Here is a 19,344-nt window from a genome sequence, read left to right on the forward strand (position 1 = left end):
TAGGGAAAATTCAAAGTTGTGTTCAGTTGCAGGGCATAGTAACCTGGCAGGACAGAAGGCAGCATATGTGGAAACCAAAATCCTCGTTGGAACACAGGTTTCACCATCGGCCTTTCATGACTGGCCTCAGACGTGGATCACATAGAGAATATTGGTTGGTGAAGAACAGGAGAGGACAGGTCAGAGCATTCAGCAGCAAGAACCACTGGAGCAGGTGGGGCGGCAGCAGGTGGTCTGGCAGCAAGTAGGGCGACAGCAGCTGGACACACAGCAGCTGGGGCGACAGCAGGTGGTCTGGCAGCAGGTGGGGCGACAGCAGCTAGAGCCACAGCCACTGGAACCACCACAGCAGGGGCGGCAGCAGCTGGACACGCAGCAGCTGGGGCGGCAGCAGCTGGACACGCAGCAGCTGGGGCGACAGCAGGTGGTCCTGCAGCAGGTAGTCTGGAGGCAGGTGGGGCGACAGCAGCCAGAGCCACAGCCACTGGAAACACCACAGCCACTGGAACTACCACAGCAAGGGCGGCAGCAGCTGGAGCCACAGCAGCTGGGGCGGCAGCAGGTGGTCCTACAGCAGGTGGTCTGGAGGCAGGTGGGGCGACAGCAGCTAGAGCCACAGCCACTGGAACCACCACAGCAGGGGCGGCAGCAGGTGGTTCTGCAGCAGGTGGTCTGGCAGCAGCTGGGCTGGCAGCAGGTCTCCTGGCAGAGGCCCTCTCCACAGCCCTGATCAGAGCAGACGGAGCCAGAACAGGAGTTGACCATGGTGTCAGAGGGTGGAGGTTCTGGGTGGGTTTGCAGGAGGATGAGTTATGAGTTTTGGAGTCTTCTTGGTACCTGTCCTCTTTTATACCAAGCTGAGGAATTTCTATAATTATGAAAAGACAATTTCCTTGTTTTTGTTTACATGACACAAATGCACTGAATAAATCATATTTTTGTAGTAAAGTCTCCCAAAGGATAATGATAATTATTTCCTATTTCTCAAGTTCCCTAATGTTCTCCCATGAATCACCTCTTCTCTTTCCTCCCCTGGGTGTAGCATCACATGGCTCAGACTCTGGGTATCATGTTACATAGGTGGGTCTCGGGTCTGGTTCTCATCTTGAGGTCATTTAGGGAGAGCTTCTGATAGGGCTGGGCTCTCTAGTGGATAAATGCAAGCTTCGGTCAGACGGAATGCTGGGATGAATAAAGGAAGTAGAAGCTCCCCTTGTTTGGTGTGAGACATGAGGAAGCTCACTATCCATGTGGTGTTTTAGGTAGTCAGTGAACTAATGAAATTCCAGGACATTTCTAAGCTGTATTCATTCTCATCACCCAGAGATGCATCTTGAAGCAGTTAACAGTGACTCAGTGTTTTAAGGACTAAGGAGTCATCTGGGAGTGATCCGGGTCTATCGTCAGAGTTGTCCTCCAGGCTGAGGAAGAGTAATTTAGATAATAATTTTTAATCTACCTTTTGGAATATAAAAATATGTCATCCTTATTCTTTATTGACATGTTATTAAGTATTTTCATATGTTCTGAGTTAAAAATTCTAGCAATTTTGTAGTATATATATAAAATATGAAAAGAACAAATTACCTTGAGGATATTCCCTTTGCCTGGAGAGCGGGTAGCTTGTGAACACAACATTCTCTTAGTTGTCTGTAATTGGAGAGTCTGAGTACTGTTTTCCTTCCATATCTTCTTTGGCTGTACATAAAACAAAGTTCTTTCTTCGTTGTGCTTTTTTGTGTTTTATATATTTCATGAGTTCTATGATTTGATTTTCTATCACAAATGCATTTGTCTATTGGCTCCCCATATAATACAAAGTCCATTAAGGCAGAGACTCTGCTTTAATCCTCTTTCATGACAAGACCTGGTGTAGTATGTGTTTTTCATAAAGGAGATATGTGCATAATGAATGACCTGATAAGTCCTTTAAGGGCCACATATTGACTTCTGAGAACACATCATGCAAGTAGATGGACAGAAAGTAGCTTTTAAAGAAGGAACCATACAATTGAGACTGGACTCAACTCTGGCTTTGTGATTGATGAAGGTGATATACTGCTGGGTCTGTTTTGAGAAATGAGAGGTAAGTTGAGATTAATAGAAGAGAGGTGGCTTTGAGTTATGGAAGTAATGTTGGGGAGCTCTGCAAAGCCTTTAGGTAGGAATGTAAGGTACTCTTTATGCCTGTGCCATTTTGAACAATTGTTTTGATCTACCTTTACAAATTCCAAAACATTCTTGGATTTCGGAGGAGAGATATTGTTTTTTTTTTTTTTTTTTTTTAAAGAAAGAGTGAGAGAGAGTGAGAAAGAGGGAGAGAGAGAGAGAGAACTTTAATATTTATTTTTCAGTATTTGGCGGACACAGCATCTTTGTATGTGGTGCTGAGGATCGAACCCGGGCCGCATACATGCCAGGCGAGCGTGCTACCGCTTGAGCCACATCCCCAGCCCCGAGAGATATTGTTTAAAAGGTTAAATCGAGACAGGGTTAGAGGTGGACACTCAGCCTCAAGTAATGGCAATTGACATAATGAAGATAAGTTGTTATCTTTGTTATGAAAGAATAAATTTATTTATTATAAAATAATAATAAAATAATGTCAAAGAAAGATTTGGCAGAGACTTGGAAAATGGAAGAGAGTGGCATAAGGAGGTGTGTGAGCTTTACATCATTATAACAGAATAACCTAAAATAATCAACTTATAAAGATAAAAATTTTTTTGGTTCATACTTTTGGGGGCTCTAATCTGTCATCAGTTGGTGGTTGCTTTTGTGCCTGTGGCGGGACAGTTCTTTGTGGCAGGAGCACACGGAGGAGCAAACACTACTCACCCCACGGCCAGAAAGCAAGAGAGAAAGAAGAAAGGGTTGGGGTCCCATAGTTCCCTTTAGGAACAGCCCCTGATTATGAAAGGACCTCCCAATAGGTCCCAAGTCTCAAAGATCCCACCACCTCCTAATAACAGCACCACAGGGACAAGCCTTTAACATCTAAGCCTTTGGAGGGCATTCAACATTCAACCTATGTAGCAAGAGGGCTCTTGGTAAGATATCCCAGTTTAGCTCTTTGTTTATATATTTTGTGATTTTCTATGTATATGATTTATAGCCCCTACCTCCTAAAAGCCAATAATATAAAAAATTTAAACGATGAATCAGAAAGGGGAAGTTGTACCTAAAAAGGAAGGATCTAAAAAAAAAAAAGTCTTCTTAGAGACAAAGAAGAAATATTTACATCAAAAGATGAGGGTGGGGTATTTGTTCTTCCAGGAGCCCGAGCCAAATGCAAATACAGTGAGTGATAGAAACCCTGTCCTTTCCCTTCCTTCTGCAGGTTCTGAGTGTGGTAGGCGGGGCACTTTTCTGGGTACTAGAACCACAATGTAACAAGCACACACTTGGCAAGCATCCCTCTTCCAGATGAGGATCTGAGGCCCAGGGAAGATAAAAACCAGTAAGTAGGGGAGCAGTGACTTGTTCCCTGCCACCCCAGCACTGGGTCCAATTTTCCAATCACTACAATTATACTGCAAAATCAGATGTGAAGGAAATTTTCTTTCCCCGCTTGTTGCATCTGATGCAGTTAGATTGGATGATTTCTGGGGTTTGTGTCATATTATGTAAGTTAAAAGACTTACATAAGCAATGTCTCATAATATCTTTCAATTTCAAGGTTTGATGCTTTGTATTTTTAAATATTTTCTCCATTAGGAACGTACACAGGTATAAGATATGAGGCTTAAATAGCTTGCAATTGGGTCTGACCATAACCCCAAACCATTTATTAAACAATACATCTTTTCTCTAATGATTACAAATGCCACCTTTCCACACACTAAGTTCCCGTATGTATTTTGGTGTGTTTCTGGAGTGATACCTACAGAGCTCCTTGCCGTGAAACTGTAACTTGCATCTGACTGGACTGGTATAGCAGTCTTGCTGGGCTTAGGCTCCCCTGTAAAGTTCCTATACATTAGGTCAACCTAAGCCATCCGGGACCTGCCTTGTTTGTTCTCTGAGATTCCATCAGTAACCTCCGGGAACTGTCTTTCTTATATCCTGGCCAGACAGGAACATTAGATGGGAGTTTAGGGAAATTAAGACTCCCACTTCAGCTGTTTCTTACACTAAATCACCTCTCATTGCCCTTCTGCAATTCTGCATTGCTCAGTATTTAGTACTAGACAGACTCGAGCCAATTCCAAAAGTACATGACCAAATAAAACCGAGTGAAGGGCTGACTTCATCAAAGTTTTATTCAGTTAAAAATCTACCCCCACTATACATTTAGATAGAGTTCATGTGGACATAAAATAATCACTCCAGTCACTTTTCCATTCATAACTTTATCTGTACCTTGATTTTTTTCTACCCTTACATCTCTACCATCACTTTAACTCTCTCTGAAAGCAATTACTGTACTTAAATGCCTGTGTGAACTGATATAAGGTATGTTGCATGCCACACTCTTCACCCAAATTATGGTATAGGGTTTCTGGTCTGCTCCTGGTTATTATAAACTCTCCTTGTTATTACTGAGCTTTCCCTTAACTGTATTGACACCTTTGCACATAGATTCAGTGTTCCTTCTCATTCCTGCTCTCGTAAAAAAAACAGGGAATTATAAGCCTCATATACTTTGATACTGAAAAGAACACATAAAACCTCTATTCTTTGATTTAGCTCAAGCTAATAATGCATCATGTTAACACCAGAGCTTGCATTCTGTAATTAGATGTTGTCAAAGAAGAACATAAGGAAGGATAAAAGATTTATTAATTCTGGTAAATGGGAAGACAGGTCTGTCCTCTGTAGAACAATTTAGAACAAGTGGAAAGGGTGGAGCTGAAAATGTCTTTCATATTCAAATAATGTAACACCCAACCTATGTTAATGTGAAACCTAGCTTCTATTTGTTTTGTCTTTTGACATCTTAAATTTTATTATTATTATTATTTTAATTTTAGAAATAATAATCCACTCTTGGTTGATTTTACTTGTTACTTGGAAATATAACTATGCTAATATATAATGTATGGAAAATTATAGTATTGTATTTAAAATGTTTTTATCATATTTTGGATTATGAAACCAAAACTTATAAACCCCTTTATTTGTATAAACATGATATTATTGTACATTTTGTGACACATTTTCCCAGCTAAGAAAGATCATGCTTACCTAAGGTTTTGATGATGAGAAAACTGAGTCTCAAAGAGAAATATCCTGTCTATGTTCTCTTTTTATTGTTGTTGTTGGTGGTGTGCAAACTTTATTTTTAAAGTGCTATTAAATAATGAATTGCTGGGCTGGGGATGTGGCTCAAGCGGTAGCGTGCTCGCCTGGCATGCGTGCGGCCCGGGTTTGATCCTCAGCACCACATACCAACAAAGATGTTGTGTCCGCCGAGAACTAAACAATAAATATTAAAAATTCTCTCTCTCTCACTCTCTCTTAAAAAAAAAAGATTATAAATAATGAATTGCTGAGTTCATTTAAGGACTTTTTTCTTTTTAATGGGATTAAACTGGCTTCAAAAAGTTCTTTAAGAACCAGTGCATCCTGGGTGAGTGATCAAATGCACTCTCAGAACTGGGATGTTTTGATGCTTCAATTTCATCCCATTTGGCAGCTTCAGATTTTGAAGTATCAAATTCCCGTATCATAGCAAACTCAAACAGTGGCTGACTGCACTTCTGACTTTCTTTCATTTGTTCTTTAGTTAAGCAAAGATCAAATATGATTCCTTTAATTTGCAAATCTTGTCATATCCAGTGTTTGGACCAGGACTTACAGGCCTCATTTTTACTTTTAGCTCATTAACAGACCCTCTTGATGAGGCTCTGATAGCACCGGTTTCATCTTCAAATCTAAAGTGCGGTTTTCAAGAAGGGCATGTTGTCAGTATCCTAGGCTACCAACTGGCATTTCTCTAAGTTGACCACTTGGATCTTATAGATTTGAGGATTATACAGGTCAAAAAATTTTTTCAACAGCATGTCCTTCAATATTATCCCTCAGGATAAAAGCAACACCAAGTCCTTTTCCTGATGTCTGAATGCAAATCCCCAGAAACTGGCTGGTGATTCCATGGGCACTTGGGCTGGCTGTGGTAAAACGTAGACTATGCTTCCAACATAGAACTGGAACGTGGAGCAAGCTCTTCTTCATTGTAACATATTTTTCCTCTCTATTGGAAATTTCAGGATTTGTTTTTTCCCATGGAGGAATGAATTCCAACTCAAGAATGCCAGGAGACAGGGGCAAGCACAGGGAGCAGGACCCTGGCGGCTCCGACGCTCTGACCCAGGTTCATTGCAGCCCCATAACCCCCTGCAATGCAGGCTGCCATGTTGGCTTCCCATGTTCTCTGAGCAAAGACCAAGAAGGTGAGGGGAGCCCAAAACGAGAGAGTGAAATGATCACAACGATATAGAAACCTCAATTACTAAAGAAGCTGAAATGAGGAAGGAATTTCAGTCAGGAACTTCTAAAATTTTGAGCATCTATTAAAAAAATTTTAAATGTTTATGGGGAAGTTGCCATGAAATCCATAAATTTCCAGAAGTTTTGATTTAGGAGGTACATTTTGTGTTCTGAAGAGACTTTTATATTTAGAAAGGAAGGAATGGAGGGCGGGAGGGAAGGCACTGGAAATTTATTTATACTAGTCATGGAGCATACTGGAAGAAATAATTCAGTCAGGTTAAACACAGGTGCCTTCACAATGTTCAACAAATCGAATTTTAAGGGACATTATTATGGTTTAGGTTAGGTATCCCTTAAAAGCTCATGTGTGAGACAAGTCAAGAAAGTTTAGCAGTGGGATGATTGGGTTATGAGAGTTTTCACCTAATCAGGGCCTTAATCTCCAGGTAGGGATTAGCTGGGTTGTCACTCCAGGCAGGTAGGGTGTGACTTGGGGTTTATATTTTGTTTTGGTGAGGGGAGTTCGATAGCTCTTTCTCTCTCCTCCCTGGGGCCATGACCTGAGCTGTTTCCCCTTCTGCCAGGATGTTCTGCCTCTCTCATGCACAGAGCAATGGAGTTGGCTGTCTAAGGACTGAGACCTCTGAGACTGTGACACATAAACTTCTCCTCCTCTAAATTGTTCTGGTCAAATCTTTTATTCACAGCAACAGAAAAGCTGTCTAAAACAGACCTTTGAAAGATATAACAAAATTTAATTTTAAAATTAAAGGACAATAAAACTGTTTTATACATTTTTCTACCATTCTGTCAAAGAGAACACTATGCTAAGATATTGTTCTGGCCCAGAGTAATATCTCAGTAACAATAAAAATCATTTTGAGAACCTATATTATGTGACAAGCCTGTGTTAACTGTGTTACGTGAATTAGGTCCTTCAAACAATGTAATGTGTTATTCCTAATTCCCAGAGAGATAAATAAATTTTGAGGCCTAAAAAGGTTGATAAGTTCTCCTATGCCAGATTCCTCAAAAAACCAGGAATGGAACCACAATTTGACCCAGCTATCCCACTCCTTGGTACATATTCAAAGGATTTAAAATCATCATACTACAGTGATGCAGCCACATCAATGTTTACAGCAGCTCAATTCACAATAGCCAAAATGTGGAACAAACCTAGGTGACCTTCAACAGATGAACGGATAAAGAAAATCTTTGTGACATTTGCCAGTAAATGAATGGATCTGGAGATGATTACACTAAGTGAAATCAGCCAATTCCCAAAAGGTAAAGGTCAAATGTTTTCTCTGACATGTGGAAGCTAACCCACAATAAGAGGGTGGGCAACAGAAGTTCGATAGATCAGGTAAAGGGGAGTGAAAGGAAAAGGAAAGACAGTGGAATGAATATGGCATAACTTTCCTACGTAGCTACATGAATACACTACAGTGAATCCCACCATCATGTACATCCACAAGAATGAGGTCCTATTCAGAATAAAGTGTATTCCATGCTTGTATAATTATATCAAAATGGATTTTATGTCATGTATAACTAAAAATAAACTGATAAAAATAATCTGATAAAAATAATTTCTCCCATGTTGTAACAAGAAGCATCTAGTGCAGTCCTGATTCCAACATAGGTGGTGAATCAAGAGCCCCTGCTTTTAAGTATGCTCTCCTGCACTTGGAGAAAGATGGGCCTTGGGGTGAAGTGACACATAAACACACATGCACAATCAAATCATTAACAAACCAGGAGATTTCAATATCAGGAACTGGCTGTTTATTGAGAATACACAGAAACAACACTAAGTGAGATCATCACAATTAGTGTACACTTAAGTGGAAGGCATTGCTTGTCTAAAAATAGATGCATTTGGGGCTTGGGTTAAAATCTTTTACCCAAGGTGTTTACATCTGTTATTTCCTGAAGGATCTGAATGCAACTCTGAATGCCTGTCAGAGGAAGGGTTGGCAGGCAAGAGTCTTATTTTCCCCGTCAGTGGCTGGCCATGTATTTTATGTGTCTAATAAAGGCATCCACCCTGTGACAGGCTTTCCAGAAAGAGATCAGCAGTCAGGGATGGCACAGCACATGGGGCGGGGGCAGGTGGAGATGACACAGGTGGGGCGATAGCAGGTGGTGTGGCAGGAGACATTGCCACAGACTGGATGCAGGCGGCAGCAGGTCTGGCAGCAGCAGGAGTCACAGGAGGGGCGGCAGCAGCTGGAGATGCAGCAGGAGGGCCTGCAGCAGCTGGAGCCACAGCAGCTGGACCCACCAGAGCAAGAGGGGCGGCAGCAGCTGGACACACAGCAGGGTCTGCAGCAGCTGGGGCGGCAGCAGGTGGTCCTGCAGCAGGTGGTCTGGCAGCACCTGGGCTGGCAACAGCCATAGCCCTGGCCAGAGCAACAGGAGCCACAAGAGGAGTTGCACATGGTGTCAGAGACTGGAGGTTCTGGGTGGGTTTCCAGGAGGGTGAAGTTCTGGAGTTTAGAAGTTCTCTCGTGCCACTGCCTCTTATATACGGCCCGCTTTCCTGTTGTTGATGTAGTTTCCTTGTTTTTTATTTCCTGAATAGCCAAGTAATTATCCGATTACATAACGATGTTTGTCTATTTAATGGCTTAATTTGTTAGGAACACAATTTTCTGTCGGGTAGTAACAAACTCTACTCATCTGTTTTTCCTTTGGACCCCACTTGTTGACATCTTCCTGATCACAGTCTCTTCAGCTCCCCCACCGAGGGCTGGCACCTGCCGCTGTGCGTCTGGAATGACACTCTTCACTCTCTCCTCCAGAATCCCTTGTCACCATGGGAGTCGGTCAGTCACACTTTCAGTTGTGCATTTCTTCCACGGATGGAGAGGAAGCCCATCGGCTTCATAGGTCATCTGCTGGGACCAGAGGTAAAGGCCCTCGAGGTGGGTCACTGTTCAGCAATGAGGAAGGGGACTGCTCCAGGTAGGTGTGATGCTGGTGACCTCTGCACCCCTGGAATGGGTTTCTCCAGATGTTTCAGACTTCAGATCATGCGCTACAGCCTTCAGTGCTGACAGGCAATTTCTCTGTGCGGTTAGTGTCACAGTTTCTTAAATTTCTCCTTTGAGGTCTTATCTGTCTACATGTCTCTCCAGCTGCTCTCTTAAATTCTGGAACACACAGCCTCATTTTTATTTCTCCGTTAATTTTCATTTCATCAGTGGAGGAAAGTATTTTGAATATTCATCTCTTCGGAACTTACTTCCAGAGCAACTTCTTACTTCTGAGAAACCCATGACACAAGTTTTTTTGAGTCCATCTAAAATGTCAGTGAATTTTAGCAAATTTCACCTTATTGTATTATAATTTCACGTATCCTCTATTGAGTGATAGTTTAACTTGCACGTGTATCAAAATCATCCAGAGGGCATATGAAATACAGAGTGCAGGGCTGACTCCCAGAATTTCTGATTGTTGGGAGGAGGCTCAGGCCCTGCTTTTTAGCAAGTGCCCAAATGCTGTTAATACTAAAGACCCGCTGGGCACTGTGGTGCACACCTAAAATCCCAGTGACTCTGGAGGTGGAGGCAAGAGGATTGAGAGTTCAAAGCCAGCCTTATGAACTTAGCGAGGCACTCTTAACAACTCAGGGAGACCCTGTCTCTAAATAAAATGCAAGAAAGGGCTGGAGATGTGGTTCAGTGGTTAAGCACCCTTGGGGCCAATCCCCGGTACCAAAACAAACAACAAAAAACCTGAAGATTCAAGGTCCAGGCTTAGACTATAGCTCACACTGTCCATCAAAGCTTTGCAATAAACCACCTAGATCAAGTTCCTGCCTTGTTTCTAAAATAAATTGGTTGAATAGATCATCTGTGAGGCACATATTGGTGTTAGAAATATGATTTAGAGTCTCCTCCCATGGGAATTCACAGTGTACGGGGAGGACCACACACACATAATTGTAATAGTGTATGGTGAAGTAACATCAAAGAGCTCATGACAGTGTTATTTCACGAAAATAGTTTTGCTTAGAGCAAATTAGCTAACATGCAATTTGGTAGACATATTCCAAAATTAATATTTCTTTTCATTTTTAATGTTGTATGATTAAATAAAATTTACATACGGTGAAGTGTACAACTTCTGAGTGTACTGCTGTTCTTGCTGTTTGTTTTTTTGTGGTATGGGGATGGAATACAGGACCAGGTATCTGCGAGGCAAGTGCTCTGCCACTGAGCTACATTTCCAACTCCTAATGTGAACTATTTGGTTTTGATAAATGAATGCATCAGTGTAACTTTCACACTGATCAAGATGGAGAACATTTTACATGACTCTAGAAGTCTTCCAAATGTCACTTCAGTAAGCTCTAATACTTTTTCTTCATAATTTAGTTTTGTTCTAGAATTGAAGTAAATTATACGGAGGATCATTTCTTTTCTGTCTTTAGATTGGCATATGTCTGGGAGAGTTTCTGTATTGGTGGAGAACTCACCAGTTCATTCAAGCAATACTAATGAACACCAAGATTTCATTTTAATGATTCCTAACAAATTCGATCATATGGTGATCAACTGAACTGATTATCTAGGACTTACGGAGTTCCCGGAAATCAGGACTCTCTCAATACAAAAAAGTAGGAAAGTCCAAGGAATTTGTCCAGAGACAAATTTTTCATCCTACAATGACATCTTTAAATTAATTAGAACAATTTAAAGAGAAAACCCCCTTGTGACATTTTTATCACATGAACATTCCTAGCAAACACTTGGTTTACTTGTTCTTATTTTATGATTTATGTTTGCAAACCTAGAAAACAGGAAATAAAACAATTGGGTAGTGAGGCCAGATTGCATGAAAAATGTTTTGAAGACCACCAGTGCTGAGATTAGGAACATGAGTGTCTTAGACTGGGTGCCCCCTGGAAAAGCCCATCATACAGAGAATTGAGGGCAATTAGTAGATACTTGGTAGATAAGGCCAGGAGACACTGGAGGGAATTTGGGAATTGATCCTGGCCAGTGAGAGAAGGCCGTAGAGAGTAACATAATGAGCAGAACACTCCTGGGGGCAGCTAAGGTCCAGTCCCACGGAGGACCTTTGGAGGCCTGGAAGGACTCACTCAAGGGAAATTTCACTAGAGTATCTGTGTACCACTCACTGGTTGAATTCTGTTCCTAGAAGTTCTTCACCCTTCTGCCCAGAGCTTGCTCTGCATCCAGAGAAAGTCCTTAGGCAGGAGATCCAGGTTTTGGTCTTGAAAGCATCTCTCTGCATCAGGAATGCTCACAGAACAGAGACTGAGCACCTCAAATTATTTTCTAGGATCCCATTCCTTAGAAATGAATTACAGAAAAATAGACAGTAAGAATGATAATTGAAGAGGAAAAATAAGGAGACACGATGCCCTTATTTTTGTATGGCTGCAAAATTCAGATTTATTTAAGATGCAAGAATATCTTCATATGAGAAAACATGGCAGAGGACAAACATTTCCAGAGGGATGACATGATAGTTGACAGGTTTTAGAGAAAATTCAAACTTGTGTTCAGTTGAGAGAGACAGTAACCTGTAGGGAAGAGGGGAGTAGTTTGCAGATCCAAATCGGTCTCAGCTGGGCCTTGACCTCTCATGACTGGGCTCTCGCAGATAGACCACGTCAAGAACATTGGCTGAATGAAGTAGGCAGGAAAGTGCAGGTTAGAGCACTCAGCAGCAAGATCCACTAGAGCAGGCTGGACAGCGGCAGGAGGGTTAGCAACAGCTTGGGCGGCAGCAGCTGGACACACAGCAGCTGGGGCGGCAGCAGGTGGTCTGGCAGCAAGTGGGGCGACAGCAGCAAGAGCCACAGCCACTGGAGCCACAGCAGCTGGAGCCACCACAGCAGGGGCTACAGCAACTTGAGCCACAGCAGCTGGGGCGGCAGCAGGTGGTCCTGCAGCAGCTGGTCTGGAGACAGGTGGGGTGGCAGCAGCTGGAGCCACAGCCACTGGAGCCACAGCCACTGCACCCACCACAGCAGCTGGGGCGGCAGCAGGTGGTCCTGCAGCAGGTGGTCTGGAGGCAGGTGGGGCGGCAGCAGCTGGAGCCACTGGAACCACCACAGCAGGGGCTGCAGCAGGTGGAGCCACAGCAGCTGGGGCGGCAGCAGGTGGTCCTGCAGCAGATGGGCTGGCAGCAGCAGGAGCCACAGCCACTAGAGCCACAACCACTAGAGCCACAGCTACTGGAACCACCACAGCAGGGGCTGCAGCAGCTAGAGCCACAGCAGCTGGGGCGGCAGCAGGTGGTCCTGCAGCAGGTGGTCTGGCAGCACCTGGGCTGGCAGCAGCCACAGCCCTGGCCAGAGCAGCAGGAGCCACAAGAGGAGTTGCACATGGTGTCAGAGACTGGAGGTTCTGGGGGTGTTTCCAGGAAGATGGGTTTGGAAGGTTTGGAAGTTTGTTGGTCCTATATCCCCTTTTATACCCTGCTAAGGGGCCGCTGTCTTCACCTGCAACATCCCTTTCCTTGTTATTGTTTTTTTTTAAGTGATTATCAAATTAGACAAGATTGATTTCCTCATTAAATTTTCAAGATGCATTGAAAACATGATTTCCTTTTTCTGATTCATCTATCCGCTCTTCCAGAACTTTCTTTCTATAGCTTCTTCAACCACAGGTGTCATATGACATTCTGCCCCCTGGTCCTGTATGCTTCATTCTCATTTTGTCTAGTATATCATGACTACTCTTGGGTGATAATGATTCATATAGGCCCATAGTTCTTTCTGGTGATCCAAGAGGGTAACTTATGCTTGAGTTGGATGGTTCATTCATAAAAGGTCTGATGATCCAAGACTTGAATGTGAAATGCAGATCATTTGCTCAAATTCAAGTCCATTTGGACACATCCCCTTCTCTACTGTAATCATAATCCATTTTCTAGACAATTTATGGGAATCCTGAACTGTTTCAAGGTGTAAAAGCAAAGGATCAAATTTTATTTTATTTTATTTTTTTACCAGAAATAAACCTTGAAATCATTTTTAGGGCCTCTTTGGGGATGCTGGCTGCAGAGCTTAGTTATGCCATAATGTACTGGGGGTATATTTTCCTTCTGTCTTGACCACCTCTCTTTTTTTGATACCTATCCACAATTTCTAATATTTACCTGCCAAACCAAGCGGGATGACCCAGTGTTACTGCCTTGCTATGGTTTAGATATAAGGTGTCCCCCCGACCCCTGCAAAGCTCATGTGTGAGACAATGCAAGAAAGTTCAGAGGTAAAATGACTGAATTATGAAAGTCTTAACGTGATCTGTGCATCAGTCCACTTGAATGGGTGAATTAAATGGGTGGTAACTAAAGGCAGGTAGGTTTTGGTTGGAGGAGACAGGTCACTAAGGTTGTGCCTTGGGGCTTATATCTTGTCCTTGTTTTGTGGATCTCTCTCTCTCTCTCTCTCTCTCTCTCTCTCTCTCTCTCTCTCTCTCTCTCTCTCTCTCTCCTTCCTGGTGCCATGTCCTGAGCTGCTTTCCTCTGCCACACCCTTCTGCTCTGATGTTCTGCCTCACCTGGGCCCCAAGGAATGGAGTCACTGAGACTTCTGAAACTGTGAACCCCAAGTAAACTTTTCCTTCTCTAAAACTGTTCTTTTTGGGTCTTTTGGTCACAGCATCAAGAGAGTTCAAATAAAACATGCCTTTTACTCTCATTTACATCCCACCTGACTACTCCAGGCTCAGTCAATGAAGTGTATAGACTGAGCCCCTGCTTCATTTTTCACGTGTGATTAGACGTCACTCTTTATTTTACTGGGGGTGGGGGGGTGGTACTAGGGATTGAATCCAGACATGCTTTACCACTGAGTCACATCCCCAGCCCTTTTTATTTTTTATTTTGAGATAAGATATCACCCAGTTGCTGAGGCAGGTCTCAAACCTGTGATCCTCCTGCCTTGGCATCCAGATCTGCTGGAATTTAGGTCTTTATTTAAAGCAAAACAAAACAAAAACAAGGATAGAGAACAGTTACCTAGATCAAAAGACATGAGCTCATTGGTTGGAGCAGAGACAGAGTGAAGGGTTCAAGGCAGCATGTGGACAGTAGTGCTAAGCCTGCAGCAGCTGGACACAGCTGGGCAGCTACAGCAAACATGCCTGTGTCATTGGCTAGGTGACTAATATTTCAAAAATGAACAGTGTTTTTCACCTGTCAGCTGGTCCCCTGTGGGATCAGACAGAGACTCATCCGTAACCCTGTGAATCCTGAAATGTCTTAATTAAGAGCATTTAAAAGCAGAAAACCTTGTAACATTTAAATCACATTAACTTATTAGCAAAAACTTGATTTACTTGTTCCTATTTTATAGACTTGTATCTGTAAAGCTAAAGAACATGAAAGATTTAAACAATTTTATGTCTAGACTGGGGAGATTTTCACTGGATTTGTTGAAGTGGGGGGAGAGAGTGAGAAAGATAGAGGGAGAGAGAGAGAAAGACTTTTTTATTGTTAGGGGAGAGGTTTCTATATAAACTTGGAGGGGCTAAGAAAAGCTTCACTACAGCTAAAAAAGACAGAGTCCATTCTCATTACAGACCACTCTCTTTCTATAGATAATCTGCTGCCCCGTGCAGAACAACTCTGATTTAATTGCTCTGGGGCAGGGCAGGGTCTGGGCATTGGAAGTTTTCATGCTCCTTGGGTTCTCCTGATGGGTGGCAAAGCTTGAGGTCCAGCTCCTTAAATTGTATCAGATGCATTTGTACCAAATTCAATTGAGAAGTTGCAAGGATAATTACATAAATAATAGAGCAAATGATCCTGAATTGGAAACACTGAACTTTGAGCAATTCAGATTGAAATGCTGATTATTTTCTTCACTATTTTAGATTACTCTAATACCAAAACCAACAGACTCACATGGATGGGAATGAACCAATTAACATGGATGAAGCATGAAGCACATGGGAAGTTACTATAGTTAGCACATTGGATTTTTCTTAGGAGGAAGTTTAAAGCAAATGAGACATCATTCTGTGTACTCCTTGCTAAATTTTGGATCGAGTCAAAGCTCAAAGGGGACAAGACTGTGATTGCTAATGGCCAGGTGATTGCTGTTCTTAAACTGAGGAATACTCTTACCAATCAGGTGGTCCTCTGTGTGTCAAGAAACAGAGACTAGTGGGTATCTCTGTGACGGCATTTCGATGTATCTTCATTATGTCTTAATTCAACCCTTTAAGGAATAAGCCCCTTGACATATTTTCGTCATGTTAGCTTGCATGGCAAACACCTGTTTTACTGGGTTTTATTTTCAAGGCACATGTTGGTAACAGGGAGAATATGACATAGATAAATAAATATATTTTTCTGAATGTGGAGATATTTCACATGCAAGAAAGATAGTGTGCAAAAAAAAAAGAAATAGAAGTTTGGCTTTTTGATTCCTAGAAGAAATAATTTAGTATAAATTTAAGAGCTATGACAGTACTCTTTTGCACAGCTATAAAAGCCAGAGTGTATTACCATCATGGGCCAGTGAATATGAGAGCCCTGGCACCAGTGGATTTCCAGTAGGCTACTACTGCAGTGACCTGGGGAGTGTTCCAAACTGCCAATGGCTCACATGGATGAGCGTGGACCACTAGGGCACCAAGCACAAAGGAAATCACTGTAGAGAGCGCCCTGCACTGTGAAGAAGGAAACTCAACACAGGAGAGACATCACTCTGTGCACTTCTTGCAGAACTATACCTGCGGTCTGGTCAAATTTAATGGTTAGTTACTATTTGGATCATGTTCAGAGATTACTGATGGTCTACAAAAAATTCACTTCTTTTATGAGAAGGAGTCATAAATAGAGTGTACTGTTTTCCCTGTAAACAGGTTTTTTTTTTTTTTTACTTTTTATAATGGCACAAGATAAATAATCCAGATATCTAAGCACCAAATAAATTTGAATGAAGAAACACAATTGATATTCATTGTGAAAATTATATTATCTATCTATCTATCTATCATCTATCTTTCTATCTATCATGCTATGATAAGTAGTAGGCTAGTATCCACATGCCCAAAACTCAAGTTCAGAAAGAGAAACTGAGCATCACCAAGAGCTCTTGTATTTTTTCTTTTAAATTTTTCTTGTCCCCCTCCCTCTACCATGGAGAATCATTCTCCTGATTTTTAATGTAGACTTATCATTGTGGTTTTTTTTTTTCTTCATTCACCTACATGTTTTAGATTTCTAAACTCTAACAGTCCCGTTATACATGCCCTTGAATTTTATTTAAATAGAATTACAATAAAATTCTGCCAAATTGCATTAAAAAGATAGTGCACCAGGATTAAGTAGGGTTCATCCCAGGGATGCAAGTTTGGCTCAACATAAAAAAATCAATGAACATAGTTCATGACATCAATAGACTAAAAAATAAGAATTATGTGATCATTTCAATAGATGCTGAAAAAGCTTTTGACAAAATACAGCACCTCTGTAGGTTTAAAACACTAGAAAAACTAGGGATAGTAAGAACATACCTCAACATTGTAAAAACGATCTATACTAAGCCCAAGGCCAATATCATTCTAAAAGGAGACAAATTGAATGTATTCCTCTAAAAACTGGAAGAAGACAGTGATGCCCTCTTTCACCACTTCTATTCAGCACAATCCTGGAAGTTCTAGCCAGAACAATTAGACAAAAGAAATTAAGAAATTAAAGTGATATAAATTGAAAAAGAAGAATTCAGACTATCCTTATTTGCTGATGACACGATTCTATATGTAGAGGATCCATAAATTCCACCAGAAAACTTCTAGAGCTAACAAATGAATTCAGCAAAGTAGCAGGCTATAAAATCAACACCCACAAATCAAATGCATTTCTATACATCAGTGATGAATACTCTGAATAGAAGTTAGGAAAACTACTCCATTCTCAATAGCCTCAAAAATAGTAAAATACTTAGGAATCAATGTAACAAAGGAGATGAAAGATCTCTACAATGAAAACTACAGAGCACTAAAGAAAGAAATGGAAGAACTTAGAAAATGGAAAGATCTGCCATATTCTTGAATAGGCAGAATTAATATTGTCAAATTGCCATACTACCAAAAGTGTTATACAGATTTAATGAAATTCCTATTAAAAAAAACCCCATTGCCATTTTTCATAGAACTAGAAAAAGCATCATAAAATTACTTTGGAAAATTAAGAGACCCAGAATATCCATAGTAATCCTTAGCAAGAAGAGTGAAGCAAGAGGCATCAACATATCAGACCTTATACTATACTACAGAGCTATAGTAACACAACCAGCATGATATTAGCACCAAAATGCACATATTGAACATTGGTACAGAATAGAAGATACAGAGACAAACCCACATAAATACAGTTATCTCATACTAGACGATGGTGCAGAAAACATACATGGGAGAAAAGATAGCCTCTTCAACAAAGGGTGCTGGAAAAACTGGAAATGCCTATGTAGCAAAATGAAATTAAACCCCTATCTCTCACCTTGCACGAAATTCAACAGTGGATCAAAGACCTAGGCACTAGACTGGAGACCCTGTGCCTAATAGAAGTAAAAGTAGGCTCAAATCTTTAAAATGTCAGTTTAGGACCTGGCTTCTTCATAAGACTCCTAAATTGCAAGAAATAAAATCAAGAATCAATAAATGGGATGGATTCAAACTAAAAAGGTCTCCTCAGCAAAAGAAACAATCAATAATGTGAAGAGAGAGACTATAGAATGGGAGAAAATCTTGACCACATGCACATCAGATAGAGCAGTAATCTATAGGATATATTAAAGAACTAAAAAAACGTAACACCCCTGAACAGATCCTTCATGGAAGAAGAAATACAATGGATCAACAAATATATGAAAAAAAAGTGTTCAACATTTCCAGCAATTAGAGAAATGCATGCTAAACCTACTCCAATATTTCATCTCACTCCAGTCAAAATGGCAATTTACAGGAATAAAACAGCAAAAATAAGTATACACTTTTATATTTCCATTTTTTTTTTTTTTTGACTCAACACTCTGGAAAAGCTGAGAATAGCAGTGTGTAGGTGGGCTCAACTTTCTCTAATTCCTGGTGTCCATTGTTACTGTGCCTTGAATATGGACAGTACTCTCGTGCTTGTGGTCAAGGATAGCCTCACAGACTGACCGAATGGGGAGATGTCACGCACATGGAAAAGGTGAGGTTTCTTGGGATAATACTAGGCCATGGAAGCACACCCTTCAAAGGGAATGGGGACCTCAGCACATTCTGTCTTTTTCTTTCTAGTCGGTGAGGGGTGCAGTTTGATCTACACCAAATGAATGCCTTTGCCTCTCAGCAAGCTCAGCAAACACCCACAGAAAGGGGGCCACTTGGTCATGACCGGAACCTCCAGAGGGTGAAAAACATAAACATGCTTTCCGTCAGTGCATTTGTCTCAGCTATTCCAACTGATCAGGATGAAAGGAATAACGAAGTAATTTACGTCATTGTTTCACCTTTGAGAACTTCCTTTCATCCAATAGCATATGGCAACCTTCAGCACATAAAGAGACTCAGACTTTCCTGTAGGTAACCACCCTTACTTTACAGGCTCCTTCACTGGCTAAGACAAATCCAGCTACAGTGTCAGAGGAACGCATTAGGGAAAGAGCTGGGGACAACCTGCATTCAACAGCGAACAAGCCCTGAGGCCCGTCACTCAGGGCCAAGGGTGGAAGACATCAGGGGTGAGAGGTACCAATCAGGTATTGTCCCCTGTCCCTCAGCTCCAGTGATAGAGTGATATACCCAGTCATATCTGGAGGAAACTATGAGGAGATTGGTAGGAAATAACAATATGTTAAGAAGATTTGCCAGTTTGATAGAGGGTCAAATAAGGTTGACCCTGACAACACAGAGACCTTCCATT

General features: G+C 41.6%; 1 protein-coding gene and 1 pseudogene across 2 annotated transcripts; both read right to left on the reverse strand.

The window, feature by feature from the left end:
- Window positions 1-5,528: 5,528 nt before the first annotated feature.
- Window positions 5,529-6,358, reverse strand: LOC113181311 (large ribosomal subunit protein bL19m pseudogene; annotated as a pseudogene).
- Window positions 6,359-12,138: 5,780 nt separating this feature from the next.
- Window positions 12,139-12,807, reverse strand: LOC144248990 (uncharacterized). Of its 2 annotated transcripts, XM_077801362.1 has the most exons (4): window positions 12,686-12,807; window positions 12,330-12,580; window positions 12,195-12,257; window positions 12,139-12,164 (listed from the first exon to the last, which is right to left on the reverse strand). In XM_077801362.1, exons 1-4 carry the CDS (start codon window positions 12,805-12,807, stop codon window positions 12,139-12,141), a joined length of 462 nt encoding a protein of 153 aa, XP_077657488.1. The 2 variants fall into 2 exon arrangements, with proteins under 2 accessions (XP_077657488.1, XP_077657487.1); XM_077801361.1 differs by lacking the exon at window positions 12,139-12,164 and having other exon boundaries at window positions 12,184-12,807.
- Between the last annotated feature and the right edge of the window lie 6,537 nt (window positions 12,808-19,344).

Source organism: Urocitellus parryii, chromosome 7 (assembly GCF_045843805.1).
Source record: "Urocitellus parryii isolate mUroPar1 chromosome 7, mUroPar1.hap1, whole genome shotgun sequence".
Classification (NCBI taxonomy): domain Eukaryota; kingdom Metazoa; phylum Chordata; class Mammalia; order Rodentia; family Sciuridae; genus Urocitellus; species Urocitellus parryii.

Bases quoted from the DNA above. Each gene is read 5' to 3' on its own strand.
- LOC144248990 (XM_077801361.1), bottom strand. From the start codon at position 12,807: ATGTGCAACTCCTCTTGTGGCTCCTGCTGCTCTGGCCAGGGCTGTGGC.